Consider the following 16,605-nt stretch of genomic DNA (forward strand, 5'->3'; position numbering starts at 1 on the left):
CAGAATAGTGGTGTGGCGATAGCCTGGTATCAGGTATAACAGGACAGCTGTTCATTGCAGTTTCATTTGGCACGAGGGTGGTAAGAAGTGAATGATAGGCCAGAACAAGCGTGTAGAAAGAAACAAGTTAGTTAATAAAAAGACAGGGAGAAATCCATGCACGTTCAGTTACATAGCAAGCTGAAAAAACAATTGAGATGCGAACTAGGGAAGGCACAGAAGCAATTTGTTGAATCATACAAAGAAAGCAAGGAACTGTAAGAGCAGGAAACGAGGTAAAACCTCAAGAGGGGCCGTCCCCACTGTAATTTCGAAGTCTTTGCTGCCACCACCTGGCGTAAGCGGTCATGGAATTTATGATACCGAAATAGTTGATGGCCATTAATTTCTACACCAAGAAGAAATACAGATGATAAACGGGACCGGCCGAGGTGGCCGAGCGGATCTAGGCGCTACAGTCTGGAACCCCGCGACCGCTACGGTCGCAGGTTCAAATCCTGCATCGGGCATGGAAGTGTGTGATGTCCTTAGGTTAGTTAGGTTTAAGTAGTTCTAAGTTCTAGGGGACTGATTACGTTTTCAAGCAATTTGGGTGCATACATCCTGAGAAATGAGTACCCAGAACAATCACCTCTGGCCGTAATAACGGCCTTGATACGCCTGGGCATTGAGTCAAACAGAGCTTGGATGGCGTGTACAGGTACAGCTGCCCATGCAGCTTCAACACGATACCACAGTTCATCAAGAGTAGTGACTAGCGTAATGTGACGAGCCACCATAGGCCAGACGTTTTCAATTGGTGAGAGATCTGGAGAATGTGCTGGCCAGGGCAGCAATTGAACATGTTCTGTATCCACAAAGGCCCGTACGGGACCTGCAACATGCGGTCGTGCATTATCCTGCTAAAATGTAGGGTAAGCAGGAATCGAATGAAGGGTAGAGCCACGGGTCGTAACACATCTGAAATGTAACGTCCACTGTTCAAAGTGTCGTCACTGCGAACAAGAGGTGACCGAAAGGTGTAACCAATGGCACCCCATAGCATCACGTCAGGTGATACGTCAGTATGGCGATGACGAATACATGCTTCCAACGTGCGTTCACCACGATTTCGCCAAACACGGATGCGACCATCATGATACTGTAAATAGAACCTCGATTCCTCCGAAAGAATGACGTTTTGCCATTCGTGCACCCAGGTTCGTCGTTCAGTACACTATCGCAGGCGCCCCTGTCTGTGATGCAGCGTCAAGGGTAACCGCAGCCATGGTCTCCGAGCTGATAGTCCATGCTGCTGCAAATGTCGTCGAACTGTTGGTACAGATGGTTGTTGTCTTGCAAACGTCCCCATCTGTTGACTCAGGGATCGAGACGTGGCTGCACGATCCGTTACAGCCATGCGGATAAAATGCCTGTCATCTCGACTGCTAGTGATACAAGGCTGTTGGGATCCAGCACGGCGTTCCGTATTACCCTCCTGAACCCACCGATTCCATATTCTGCTAACAGTCATTGGATCTCGACCAACGCGAGCAGCAATGTCGCGATACGATAAACCGCAATCGCGATAGGCTACAATCCGACCTTTATCAAAGTCGGAAACGTGATGGTACGCATTTCTCCTCCTTACATGAGGCATCACAACAACGTTCCACCAGGCAACGCCGGTCAACTGCTGTTTGTGTATGAGAAATCGGTTGGAAACTTTCCTCATGTCAGCACGTCGTAGGTGTTGCCACCGGCGCCAACCTTGTGTGAATGCTCTGAAAAGCCAATCATTTGCATATCACAGCGTCTTCTTCCTGTTGGTTAAATTTCGCGCCTGTAGCACGTCATCTTCGTGGTGTAGCAGTTTTAATGGCCAGTAGGGTAGTATCCCTCAATCGGCGGCCTCCACCTTCGCACACAGATTTGTTGTCCAGTTATGTTCTTGTAGGATGTAAAAGTCTACAGCGTACCAAACTGCAGGGGATGTCGAGCCGAACAATACCTGTGGTCTATCAAATTTGGAAACAACATCAAATTCACATAGAAAAGCAACCTAAACTACAGCGAATGCAAGTTGTGTCAGACTCATGGTATCCTCTCGACCTCTTACACTGCCGGGTTAGGCGTACAGTTACTATGTTGTGAGTGTTAACTGTGTAAAACTGAAAATTAAATCGCCTTGTTGCTCTGACCTTCTTACCAGTAAGGGTTAAGTTTAGAGCGTATCAGAGAATTATTTAGTTCTTGTACAACGTGTTCAAAAGAACTCTACTTTCATTACACCTACAGTCAAGGTTGACGGAAGTCGGTGGCATAGAGAGCTAGAGGACATCAAAAATCTAGAGCGGCAAGCATGTACTGTAGCTCAGGTGACTTCCGTAGACCAATTTGAGGCTGTTTCCCGACTTGATAGATAAAACGTGTTCTATTTCAACTATTAGTCCTCTCGACTTCCCCTGCACCACTGAGGTCCGTTGTTGACAGCTATTGCTCACACACTAATCATCAGTAACGATCGTTGCGGATTGACAGGCGTTTGTAGAGTTTAGTCGAAAACACAACCACTGTGGACTGTCGAAAACTGTTGAAGAGAAGGAAACCAAAATGGTTAATGAGACGGAGAACACATTAATAAGCACATATTCGTGACGTTCTAGCAAAAGAGACTAAAAGGTGTTCCACTGTGTGTAAATGTCAGTACTTATCCAATTAATTTCTAATCCGAATGATATTTTGAAAACTTTCCCTTGTCTTTCACAGCAAGACTGCTGAAACATCATGTGGCAATGATACAAAGAGCTATTTCAGAAAATTCTGAAACTGACATAAAACAAATGAAAAAATGTGCTTTGAATGAAGATACGAGGCGTGTTTTTTAAGTAAGTACCGTTTTGAAATTAAAAAAAGACGTGCTAAGATATCTCAATAATTTTATTTTTACATGAAGGCCTGTACCTTAATCTACTTTTCTACATAATTTCCGTCAATATTGAGGCACTTTTCATAGCGTTGTACCAGTTTTTGAATACCCTCCCCATAGAAGTCTGCCGCCTGACTTGTTAACCACTGCATCACCACTGTTTTGACTTCGTCATCGTCTTGAAGACGCTGACCACCCAGGTGTTTGTTTCTTCAAGTGCAGGAACAGCTGGTAGTCACTGGGCGCAAGATCAGGGCTGTACGGAGGATGATCTAGAGTTTCCCGTCGAAAAGATGGAATGGGATCTTTGGTCTGATTCGCCACATGCGGACGGGCATTGTCTTACAGCAAAACAATGCCCTTGCTCAACTTCCACGGACTGTTGCTTTGATTCTGGTGTGACGTAGGTCACCCACGTTTCATCGCCCGTAGCAATTTGGCGTAATAAATCAGCACCGTCGTTGTGGTACCGCTCAAGGAAAGTTAATGCACTGTCTAAACGTTTGGTTTTGTGCACATCCGTTAACGTTTTCGGTACCCAACGTGTGCACAATTTTCGGTAATTCAAATGCTCGGTCACAATGCCACACAAAACACGTTAGGAAACTCATCCCGCAAGGAGGAAATCGTAAAGCGTCTGTTTTCTCTCGCCTTATTGTCCACTTCCTGCACCAAACTTTAATTAACGACCGAAGGACGCCCACTCCATTGTTCGTCATGCACATTTGTGCGGCCATCTTTAAATGCTCTCACCCACTTTCTTACAATTCCTTCACGCATAATGTTTTCTCCGTACACTGCACAGATCTCACGAAGAATATCGATCGCTTTTAGGCCTTTAGCACTAAGAAATCTTATAACAGCTCGTACTTCACAGTCGGCGGGATTCACGATTATAGGAGGCATCTCAAACACTCATTACACAGCGTAAACAAGGAAGAATCAGACTGCAATGGCGTCAGTGCGTAGATTCAGGTACAGGCTTTCATGTAAAATAGAATTATTGAGATATCTTAGCACGTCTTTTTTTAATTTCAAAACGGTACTTACTTAAAAGAACGCCTCATATTAAAAATAACGTAACTGGTAGTGGTAAGAAACTAGGGATGTCTACAGGTCAAGAATTAAATGACAATCTAGTTTGGTCAACGACAGTGTTTATCTCATGGTAATACATACATCTAAATTTTATCCTCACTGAATAATTACATGTTATCAGATTTTATTTCATCTTAATTAATTCTATCCAGTTTATAAGAAATTTATGAACATAATATTTTCAAACTACGTATAAATTTGATACAAATATCGTTTCTTTTTTGAAGTTCCAATAAAAATCGGGGTATAACATAACACTAGAGCTGCATCCTGTCACTGTTGTGATTTTATTGAAATAACATGTGCTGCCGTGGCTACGTCTAGTGGAACTTTTCTGACATTACTAAGTGATAAAATGTTACAAAATTGTTTTTAGTATCTCAACAATAATTTGGCAGTCGGATTTTCTTACGATATGGCGCCAAGTGCAATTATGTAGCACGCTCAATCTTGTAGATAAAACGTTATCACGAGGTGGACGTACGCAGTCTCACGTAACGTCCATATGCAGTTAAATTTCTTCAGGCTTCTGTCGCTAGCATACGCTGTTCAGTGCTGTTTCTATGTTTTCAGCTGAATGGGTAGGGTCTACAAGGGCAGCCACTCAAATGCCTCTCACAGTTAAGTGTAATATTTTTAATACTTACCCCGCCGCTCCAGATCAACATTAGAACTATGTACAACCCACTAGACAACATATCTCAAAGATAATACTCTGCTTCTCAGAAGAAGTTAATCCCAATTAATTTCAGAACAAGAGGCACTATATATTCAGTAAAATGATTGAACGTCTCCTGTTATCAAGATTGAAAGTTAGATTACAAGAGTTATTTAGTCAGAAAATGCAGTTAAAAATGGGGCAGAGTTCAGTTTTCACACACTTCTCTCGTCACAGTTTTGTGATTGTGTGAAATATCACTTACTTTGCGGTGTCTTCTCAGTGCTGTGTTCGGCGAGTCGACTTCTGCAGATAACCTACCTGCTCATTGTTTGCCGTCAGCTATTTCGGAAATAAGTGGAACCAATGCATTCAACATCTCAATTGCGTTACAAAAAGACAAAAAATTAGTTGGAGTCTTACTTACATAGTAGGAAGACAGTATTAATCAACCTGATTTTCGCGTAATACAGTGGAACTATGAACCATGACGACTCAGATGTGAGTAGTTAAAAGACCCTCCCATCATCAAGATAGGGGGTAATGTCCTTTCTCTATGCTGCTGTGGAAACGGCAGCCACCACTATCCACGACAATAACATATGTCTGATCATCGTTACCCTAGATGATACATGTCTTAAATGATCGCATTTTGTCCTGCTGCCTCGTGCTTGTTCCACTCTCACAGGCACTTTTTGCCGTTTGACACAGACGGCTTCTTCATCACTAGTTCCACCAATTTCCCCCACTGGGAAGCATCCAGACAGGTTGCCATTCCTAACACAAATTAATCATTTGTATGGGTCATATTCTTGCTAAAAACTAGTATTTTTATTTCTTTATCTAATTTCATGATAGTCTTAACTGTCGTTGTTCAAAAATAGTTAAAATGTTTAATATTAATACTAAAGTATGTAATACTAACTCTGCCTCCTAATGGCTTCGAGTACATCACTCTCTCTGTCTGTTAAATTATAAAAAAAGTGATGAAAAAATTAATATTCCATCATAGCAGAACTCTTACAATGTTTTCACTGCTATTTTCAATACCTTAAATGAGTTTCAAACAGTAACAGCGTTCTTAATATACTAACGGCAAAAAATCGAAGCACCAAGGAGTTGTATGACGGAAAGAAAAGTTGATAGGCGTGTTACTACAACTGAAAGATGATGTCTACTCACATTTCATGCACGTCGCCCCCTATGAGGATGCAAATCAGATTTGCTTTAAATACACGCTGTAACGGTCGTGAGAATTAGTTATCTTTGAGATAACGTGAATTTTCATTACTCTATGTTAATTATTTATTTGTGATCCGATTTTTTCCGTCAGTATTAGTTGCAGGAAATTTCCCATAGCATTTATGGTATCTGTCACATGATACAAATCACAGTATTATTTTTATGTTTGAGCTTCTCAACTGTTTCACTGTCTCACAAATATGCTTTGCGTCTACTCTGACGTAATAAAATAGATCTCGAAATTATCTTCCATACTCGCTTGCAGGAATGTATTGTCATATTTTTACATCAAAGATAATTTCAGATACAAACTCTGATGCAATGCCACAGTTATAGTTCTTCAGTGACTCTACAGCTGAATAATTACTCAGTTTTTACCCTCACTTTAAATCCTGAGAGAAACTGGACAAGTCTGCGAACAGATATGCACAAAAGATAGATTGCAATGGCGGCAACCAGAAATAGGAAGGCGACGACATCGAGTAGTAGCAGCTGCCACCAGTGCAGGTCGAGGGCAGCACTGCGCAAGTGCGGGGCCCCCTTGTGACGTATCACGTACTCCACCCACCGCACGGCGCGCTCCAAAGAGTCCACCTGGTGCTCACGGAATATCGACGACAAAGTTCTCATGCTCTCCCTGTACCTGAAAAAAAAAGATACAGATCAGAAAATGGCACTTCAGAATAAAGTGTATGAGTATATTCGTCTCCTTCTGCAAATCTTCCATATTGTTAAAATTCTACATGGATTTAGAAATTATATTCAGCCTCAGAATAATTAACCGAAAGTTCCACGAAACAGAAATAAATGGCGTTGTGACTGGCATTGCTTCAGTGATATATTGAATACCAATCATTGCGTTTGTTCCCCTTTTACGATTGTACACTACTGGCCATTAAAATTGCTACACCACGAAGATCACGTGCTACTTACGCAAAATTTAACCGACAGGAAGAACATGCTGTGATATGAAAATGATTAGCTTCTCAGAGGATTCATACAAGATTGGCGCCGGTGGCGACACCTACAACGCGCTGACATGAGGAAAGTTTCCAACCGATTTGTCATACACAAACAGTAGTTGACCGGCGTTGCCTGGTGAAACGTTGTTGTGATGCCTCGTGTAAGGAGGAGAAATGCGTACCATCAAGTTTCCGACTTTCATAAATGTCGGATTGTAGCCTATCGCGATTGCGGTTTATCGTATCGCGACATTGCTGCTCGAGTCGGTCGACATTCAATGACTGTTAGCAGAATATGGAATCGGTGGGTTCAGGAGGGTAATACGGAACGCCGTGCTGGATCCCAACGGCCTCGTATCACTAGCAGTCGAGATGACAGGCATCTTACCCGCATGGCTGTAACGGATCGTGCAGCCACGTCTCGATCCCTGAGTCAACAGATGGGGACGTTTGCAAGACAACAACCATCTGCACGAACAGTTCGACGACGTTTGCAGCAGCGTGGACTATCAGCTCGGAGACTATGGCTGCGGTTACCCTTGACGCTGCATAACAGACAGGAGCGCCTGCGATGGCGTACTCAACGAAGAACTTGGGCCCACTAATGGCAAAACGTCATTTTTCGGATGAATCCAGTTTCTGTTTACAGCATCATGATGGTCGCATCCGTGTTTGGCGACATCGCGGGTAACGCACATTGGAAGCGTGTATTCGTCATCGCCATACTGGCGTGTCGCCCGGTGTGATGGTATGGGGTGCCATTGGTTACACGTCTCGGTCACCTCTTGTTCGCATTGACGGCACTTTGAACAGTGGACGCTATATTTCAGATGTATTACGACCCGTGGCTCTACCCTTCATTCGATCCCTGCGAAACCCAACATTTCAGCAGGATAATACACGACTGCATGTTGCAGGTTTTGTACGGGCCTTTCTGGATACAGAAAATGTTCGACTGTTGTCCTGGACAGCACATTCTCCAGATCTCTCACCAATTGAAAACTTTTGGTCGATGGTGGCCGAGCAACTGGCTCTTCACAATACGCCGGTCACTACTCTTGATGAACTGCATGAGCATCTGTACCTATACACGTCATCCAAGCTCTGTTTGACTCAATGCCCAGGCGTATCAAGGCCGCTATTACGGCCAGAGGTGGTTGTTCTGGGTACTGATTTCTCAGGATATATGCACCCAAATTGCGTGAAAATGTAATCACATGTCAGTTCTAGTATAATATATCTGTCCAATGAATACCCGTTTATCATATGCATTTTTTCTTGGTGTAGCAATTTTAATGGCCAGTAGTGTATTTTTTTTTTTTACTGAACTTAGTATGACTTCATTTCTGGCCATGTTCTCCTTAGGAGAAAAATTTAAAGTTACGCAGGATATACTGACTTAGTACAGAAGGATAGTTGTAAGTGGTCATATGCTTATCAAATATAACTGACCATAACTTCTTGTCACATCTATCTTTTTCCCAAATGTATAAGGCTGCAACTCACGTTGATTGTGAGCTACTTTTGGTCTCCTTCATCACTTGACAGAAGTAGTGACTGATGGAAGCACTGGACCAACTTTTCTGTAGTGTCTCCGTCAAAATTATTGTTAGTTCTTGTCCAGAAACTTAATCAGGTTTCACAGGAGAGTGCATTGACATAGACAACTCAACTTTTGCTGTAACAATGGGGTTCAGTGCACGTGTTATAGCGTGAAGACGACATAGCTAAATGGCTATGTATGCACCCAAACAATGCAAATTTCTCTTTATTTCTAGAGTCTAACGGCCATGGATAGTGTGCAATTTACTGCTGTACTGAATGCATGTGATTAACAAGAAATTGCCAACATTTATGCCTGTATCTACCAAGAAACTCATATTAAGGCTCGAAATTGTGTTCCATTCAGTGGAATAGTTATATCAACCACAGAATATTGGTTAAAACTCTCAGAAAATAAGGTTGAAATACCAGCTTTTGAAGCAGCGAGAGGAGTCTAGAAGAAATTTTATGACAGAGAGAGTAAAAAGGACATATGTGTAAAACGTAATGTACTGTGTGTCTATGAATCCATACGTCATGATTATGCTGTTTGGAACACATAGTAATACAGAATAACATAGAATGCCACATGCAGATTCTTCCGACTACATGGGCCCTCGCGAACTGGCAATGCCAGTTACTGTTGCTTCCTATAACCGGAAACAACGTGTAGTTCGTGTACGTAGCTATCTTAACTGGCCATGACTGGCAAACGAATCTGCTCTTTCGCCACATTTCACTTTAAGACCCTCTGGTTACAATTGCAATACATTAACTTTTACTGTGTCTTAGCTGCAAAAGAATCAGTAAAACCTGAGGTACATATTTGTGAATGTTCAGCCTTTTCATCAAGCGGAGTTGCTGCCAACCGCTGGGCATCACTATGAAAAATCAGCAAGTCAATACGTGGTGCGCAGCAGCTCGTGGCCACCAGAATACACGAATGTAGTTGGTTCGTTATATTACACTGTATAATTCAATATTGTTATTTTGCATGTTAAGTATTGAGTGATAATTTCACTATTTCTTACAATAGAGAATATTTCGTAATTATTTATTTTAGTCCATGAGCGAACGCAGTATGTTTTGAAAATGCGTCCATATTTTTGTACAAATTTAGCATCTAAAATCATTAAAAAATCTTCTAGCAGTGCTACATAAGGAAAAATTTGCAAGTCTGAAAGGCATAAGGAGACGCTGCTGCCTACTCTGTCTACTGCCATGTCATCTGAAGTCGCTATCTTCATGACCCGATATTGGTTGTTGATAACGTAGATGATATCCGACAGTTCATCAGTGTGGTAGCAGATTACAACCGTGATCTAGATCTGAATATTAAAATAAATAAGATGCAGTTTATTATTGTCAAATGACAGCCCAACTCTTTTACAAATACAGATATAAAGTTTAGTAGCTTCTTAATACAGAGAACGGACAAGTTTAAGCACCTTGCTGCTACGTAAAGACTAGAGATCAGATATGGAGATAAAATTTCGCTTAGAGATCTCCAGCAATGCTTTCATAAAATTTAAGAAAATTCTCACAAAGTACAGACCAGGACCTTCACGTCAGAGTAAACAGTTTTGAAGGTTGTACACTGAATATAATGTCAGCAAGGGAGATCGAGGTCTTTGAAATGCGGATTTACGGCAGAATGATAAAAATACCGTGGGCAGCAAGAGTAATTGACACAGATGTATTACTACACAAACAGCATGAAGTGTTAAAAGTACAGATAACAAGAATAATTGAATTCCTGGGATATATCTCACAGAAGACCAAATTCAGTCATGTGCAAATCTTAAGGTCGAAAGTAATGTTCCACATATGCCACTGCAAAATAACATAGATGAAGCTTTAACCTGTTACAGTATTGAACTGCTACAACATTTTCCATAACGTAAATGAAAGAAATACGCAGTGAGTGTAAAATAAATGACACTTTTATTCAAAGACAATAATTACACGGAAGTGGCCACGATTTATGATGATCCCCTTGTTGTTGTTGTGGTCTTCAGTCCTGAGACTGGTTTGATGCAGCTCTCCATGCTACTCTATCCTGTGGAAGCTTCTTCATCTCCCACTACCTGCTGCAACCTACATCCTTCTGAATCTGCTTGGTGTATTCATCTCTTGGTTTCCCTCTACGATTTTTACCCTCCACGCTGCCCTCTAATACTAAATTGGTGATCCCTTGATGCCTCAGAACATGTTCATCTTATATCCTCCATTCAAGACACTGTCCGTTCCGTTCAGCTGCTCCTCCAGGTCCTTTGCTGTCTCTGACTGAATTAGAATGTCGTCGGCGAAACTCAAAGTTTTCATTTCTTCTCCATAGATTTTTCCGTTTAATGCCCTCGACTCTTATAACTGCCATCTGTTTTCTATACAAATTGTAAATAGCCTTTAGCTCGCTGTATTTTACCCCTGCCACCTTCAGAATTTGAAAGAGAGTAATCCAGTCAACATTGTGAAAAGCTTTCTCTAAATCTATAAATGCAAAGATGGTTCAAATGGCTCTGAGCACTATGGGACTTAACTTCTGAGGGCATTAGTCCCATAGAACTTAGAACTACTTAAACTTAACTAATCTATGGACATCACATACATCCATGCCCGAGGCAGGATTCGAGCCTGCGACCGTAGCGGTCGCGCGGTTCCAGACTGTAGCTCCTAGAACCGCTTGGTCACTCCGGCCTGCTTCTACGATACATCGTAGGGTCAGTATTGCCTCACCTGTTCCTACATTTCTACGGAATCCAAACTGATATTCCCCGAGGTCGGCTTCTACCAGTTTTTCCATTCGTCTGTAAAGAATTCGTGTTAGGTTGCAGCCGTGGTTTATTAAACTGATAGTTCGGTAATTTTCACGTCTGTCAACACCTGCTTTCTTTGGGATTGGAATTATTATATTCTTCTTGAAGTCTGAGGGTATTTCGCCATTTTGCTCACCAGATGGTGGAGTTTTGTTACGCCTGGCTCACCCAAGGCTGTCAGTAGTTCTAATGGCATATTGTCTATTCCCTGGGCCTTGGTTCGAGTTAGATCTTTCAATGCTCTGTTAAACTCTTCACGCAGTGTCATACTCCTATTTCATCTTCATCTACATTCTCTTCCATTTCTATAATATTGTCCTCAAGAACATTGCCCTTGTATAGACCCTCTGTACACTCCTTCGACCTTTCTGTTTTCCCTTCTTTACTTAGAACTTAACTTTGCCAAATACAGAACATTGTTTTTAACAGGGCGTGCAATCATTACGGGCAGCAGTGCATGCATTGCAGCGTGCTCTCATGCTTGTCACAAGGTTGGAAAGTAGCTCTACCAGCATAGTTGACAACTGCTGGATGGTCGTTGGTGCCTGTAGACCTGCTGATATATGTCTCCCTACCGTATCCCACATGTGCGTGATGTGATTTAAGTCAGGGGAACCTGCAACTCATGCGCCGAGTATCCTCTCACTCCAAGAGGTCCACCACTTGTGCTCTTCGAAGTTATCGCGCCTTTTCATCCATAAAAATGAAGTCAGGGTCGAATGCTCCCCTGAAAAGACGGACATGTGGAAGGAGCACAGTGTCACGATAACGCTGATCAGTGAGTGTATCGTGTTCAAAGATTTGGAGATCGGTACGCCCGTGCAAGATTTTGCCTACCACCGCCATAACACCTGGACTACTAAATCTATCATGTTAGACAATGTTCCTGTGTGCATCACCTCTCACCATAAGAGGATACAACCACAATCACAAGTCAGACTGAATGTGCTCTTGTCTGAGGAGATAAAGTGACACCACTCTTCGTTGGTCCAGTCCTTGACCAGTGAGTGTACCGTGCTCAAAGGTTTGGAGGTCGGTACGCCCATGCAGGGATTTGCTTCCCACAGCCATAACCCCTGGACTACCAAATCTATCATGTTAGACAATGTTCCTGTGTGCATCACCTCTCACCGTAAGAGGATACAACCACAATCACAAGTCAGACTGAATGTGTTCTTGTCTGAGGAGATAAAGTGACCCCATTCTTCTTTGGTCCAGTCCCTATGCTCTTGGCACTATCGCAAACGGTTCCTTTAATATGCGGGTATTAACGGAATGACAAGTGCTGGTCAGCGAGCAAAGGGATCACCCCCATCCAGCCACTATTTGACGTTTGTCTCTTCTTGCCTTCAGGACAATGTAGCCGTCAACTGCTGCTACACCTCACCGTGGTCAGTCACCTCCCTCCCTCGCCCAGCAGTACCAATGGTTTGTAATGCTCCCCATGCACGTGAAATAATGCTATGAGCAGTACCAAATTCATGGGCTGAACTCATTACACTTTATGTTTCAGGGTTCCCGAAGATTGTTCACCTTGTGTAATCAACCAAATTTTGTTACCCATTCATGTCGACAGAGCACCCTAATTGCTAGCTGATAGACACACACTGTCATTCCCAGTTCCCTCCGTTGCGTGTTGGGTGGCTGGCCCTACCTGAAGTTATAGTCAGGCCGGCTTCACACCATGTGGCGTTGAACTTTCCGTGCACGACTAGGAGACCACTGGAAACACACTGCCAAAGTTTCATTCACTCCCGATGAGCTATTATTAGGTATTAGTAAGTTATGTTACTTTATCTATCATGTCATTAAGTTTTTCCTAGCACTGTATATACCTTTACTGTTGATAACCGAGGGGGAGATTGAGGGTGAAAGTGAAAAGCGTGAAGAAGAACATCTTCGTTCAATATAAAGCAGTGGACAAGAACACCAAGGGCAGGTCACCTACTATATAGTGCAGCTCATAGAAAAAATATAAAGATGCATCGTGTGATCGCAAACATCCATTGACGGATAGACAGAAGAATATACATATATACAGTGTTGCCTACTTACACGTTTCAACGCAAGTATCTCTGGAACGATATAGAGTGAAAAACGAGTTTCACGATGAATGTCAGGCAGAGCTCATGAAAGTAAACACTGTGAGACGTTCTAAAATGTAACCAAATATTATTTTCAACACAAACTTAGGTTTTTTTAATGAACTATTTATCACGCAAACAGCAGCAGCGTAGTCTGCATCGCAGTACATTAGCTACTCCCCCTCCTGCCAAGAAATTGCAAAGCGAAATTGAACCTTCAATGAACGACACGCGCCGCTATTGTAAATCCAAAAATGCAAGTGTGAACTCCACGTAGCTCGCAATCGCGATGTGATTGACGTACTACGATGTGACAAACATTGTATTTATTGTTGTTTACACTGTAATTGAGTGGACTGCAAACAATACAGACGTCCAGTCACACACAATGAAAATCAAGGAAAGGAGTTACTCGGTCGTGCTTTATTGATCTTTACTACAGTACTGGAATAGACGTTGCAGTAAATAAATTCCGAATGTCACCGGCCAGGCTTAACATAGTTAATGGGTAACCAAGGATCTAACAGAGGAGTAAAGGCTAGTTGTACGTAGTTGTACATCAATCAGATAAAGGTACTTGACACAAACAGAAATGTCAATGATTACGTTAAAACTGAAATTTTGCACATACTGAAAAGGTTACATAAACTTTCACTAGTACCTACAAATCGAACATACGTCTTCTCAGAAACACACGAAATGTAAGACGATTTGCAGTTACATTGCTCAAAGCAGGAACGCTACAGCCTATTTTAGAAGAGATCACCATTTACATGACTACACCTCTATGCACGCTCCAACACTGATCGGCTCACTGCTGTCAATGTTCCTGGTGTTATTGCAGGACATGCAGCGGAAATACAGGCTTTAATTTTGTCCACTGTTGCTGACACCTGCTGATACACCACATTTTTTCACACGTCCCCAAACGAACAAAAATCCATGTGGTAACGTCGTCGAACGCGCTGGAAATCTCTGAACAGGACTGCCCCATCCTATCCATCGGTTTGGGGACTGTTGGTTTAGTGCATTTCTTTCCGCCATGGCACCATGCGTAAGGCATCCATCATGCTGACGCAAGTGAAGTAGATCTTCCATCAGTCCAGGTAAGCTGCATCTCGAGAATTACCCGTACAGTCAACCGTTAAGAATACCATCAGTCAAATATGAGACAACGATGAGTTGTCCTACAATACCACACTGTGCAGTGACATTCCAGTGACGTTAATGTTCTACCTGACGAAGTCAGTGTGGGTTTTCTGGTGACTAGTTGTGCATAATGTGTAAGTTGACGTTCCAATGGTTTGTAAACATGGCGTCATAGGTAAAAAGTGTCCTACGCATAAAGTTCCAGCTTCGACGCAGAACTCACCTCACTAACAGTATTCCAGGCGAATTTGGAATTCTTTGCTGTGAAGCCCTTGATGTAGTGATATGCGGATTGGCGGTCTTTATGCCTACGAAGAATGTGCAGGACTCTTGTTCGGCCGGCCGCTGTGGCCGAGCGGTTCTAGGCGCTTCAGTCCGGAACCGCGCTGCTGCTACGGTTGCGGGTTCGAATCCTGCCTCGGGTATAGATGTGTGTGATGTCCTTAGGTTAGTTAGTCTAAGTAGTTCTAAGTCTAGGGGACTGATGACCTCAGATGTTAAGTCCCATAGTGCTCAGAACCAACCATTTAAAAGAAATTTACGCTGATCTGCCAGAAAATCATGACCACCGACCCACTATCGATATAAAGCCATCTACGCCACAGCAGAGTCAACTGGCGAGGAGTGACTGCTAGTCAGAGGCACGAAAAGTGCGTGTAGTATCAGCCAGCGCACTGTCCTTGTGTACACACATCCGGAACCTGTACATAAAATTAGAATAGATAACAACATAAACACCAAATTTCCGCCCTTTTCACGGCTCGTGAAAACCACACATTGCCTGTTGTACCACCATACAGCGAGACCCTGAGAGGCGGTGGTCCAGACTGCTGTCCACACCGGTACCTCTGATACCCAGTAGCACGACCTCTTGCATTGATGCATGCCTATATTCGTCTTGGCACACCATCCACAATGCACCGTTAATCCAGATTGTCCCACTCCTCAACGGCGATGCGGCATAGATCCCTCGGAGTGGTTGGTGGATCACGTCGTCCATAATCAACCCTTTTCAGTCTATCCCTGGCATGTTCGACAGGGCTCATGTCTGGAAAACATGATGGCCACTCTAGTCGAGCGATGTCGTTATCCTGAAGGAAGTCATTCACAAGATGTGCACGATGGGGGCGCGAACTGTCGTCCATGAAGAGGAATGCCTCGCCAATATACTGCAGATATGGTTGCACTATCGGTCGGAGGAAGGCATTCACGTATTGTACAGCCGTTACGGCGCCTTCCATGACTACCAGCGGCGTACGTCGGCCCCACAAAATGCCACCCCAAAACAGCAGGGAACCTCCACCTTGCTACATTCGCTGGACAGTGTGTCTAAGGCGTTCAGCCTGGCCGGGTTGCCTTGAAACATATCTCCGACGTTTGTCTGGCTGAAGGCAATATCTGTGTTTCATGGTCAATGTGAAGGTCCAAGGGAAACAGAAAAACTGCAGTGGTGCACCGGAATCTAATACTGGTCTCCCAGGAGAAGCTCAAAGCACAGACTATTAGAAGAGTCACTCCTCTTGTACTTAAGTGGGCATTGTGCTTTTCGTATTCGAACCCGATGCAATATCTGTGTTTCATGGTCCATGTGAAGGTCCAAGGGATACAGTAAACCTGCAGTGGTGCATCGGAATCCAATACTGGTCTCCCAGGAGAAGCTCAAAGCACAGACTATTAGAAGAGTCACTTCTTTTGTACTTAAGTGGACATTGCGCCTTTCGTATTCAATCCCGATGCAATATCTCATCGGTGAAGAGAACGTGAAGCCAATCCTGAGCAGTCCATTCGGTATGTCGTTAAGCCCATTGTGTCGTGATTGCACTCGCCATGGACGTCGGGAGTGAAGTTGAGTATCATGCAGCCTGTAGCGCACAATTTGAGTAGTAACACGACGTCCTTTGGCTGCACGGAAAGCATTATTCAACATGGTGGCGTTGCTGTCCGGGTTCCTCCGAGCCATAATCCGTAGGTAGCGGTCATCCACTGCAGTAGTAGCCCTCGGGCTGCCTGAGCGAGGCTTGTCATCGACAGTTCCTGTCTCCCTATAGCTGCTCCATGTCCGAACGACATGGCTTCGGTTCACTCCGAGACGCCAGGACACTTCCCTTGTTGCGAGCCCATCCTGGCACAACGTAACAATGCGTAC

The 16,605-nt window shown here is 43.4% G+C and overlaps 1 protein-coding gene across 1 annotated transcript in view; it reads right to left on the reverse strand.

The window, feature by feature from the left end:
• Nucleotides 1-6,081: 6,081 nt before the first annotated feature.
• LOC124596144 (UDP-glycosyltransferase UGT5-like) overlaps nucleotides 6,082-16,605 on the reverse strand; it is a 34,718-nt gene continuing 24,194 nt past the window's right edge. The window contains exon 4 of the mRNA XM_047135164.1: nucleotides 6,082-6,549. Within this exon, the coding sequence (XP_046991120.1) occupies nucleotides 6,270-6,549 (280 nt within the window). The 3' untranslated portion in view covers nucleotides 6,082-6,269. The remainder of the gene's footprint in view (nucleotides 6,550-16,605) is intronic.

The sequence above is a fragment of the Schistocerca americana genome, chromosome 2 (genome assembly GCF_021461395.2).
Source record: "Schistocerca americana isolate TAMUIC-IGC-003095 chromosome 2, iqSchAmer2.1, whole genome shotgun sequence".
Taxonomy (NCBI): domain Eukaryota; kingdom Metazoa; phylum Arthropoda; class Insecta; order Orthoptera; family Acrididae; genus Schistocerca; species Schistocerca americana.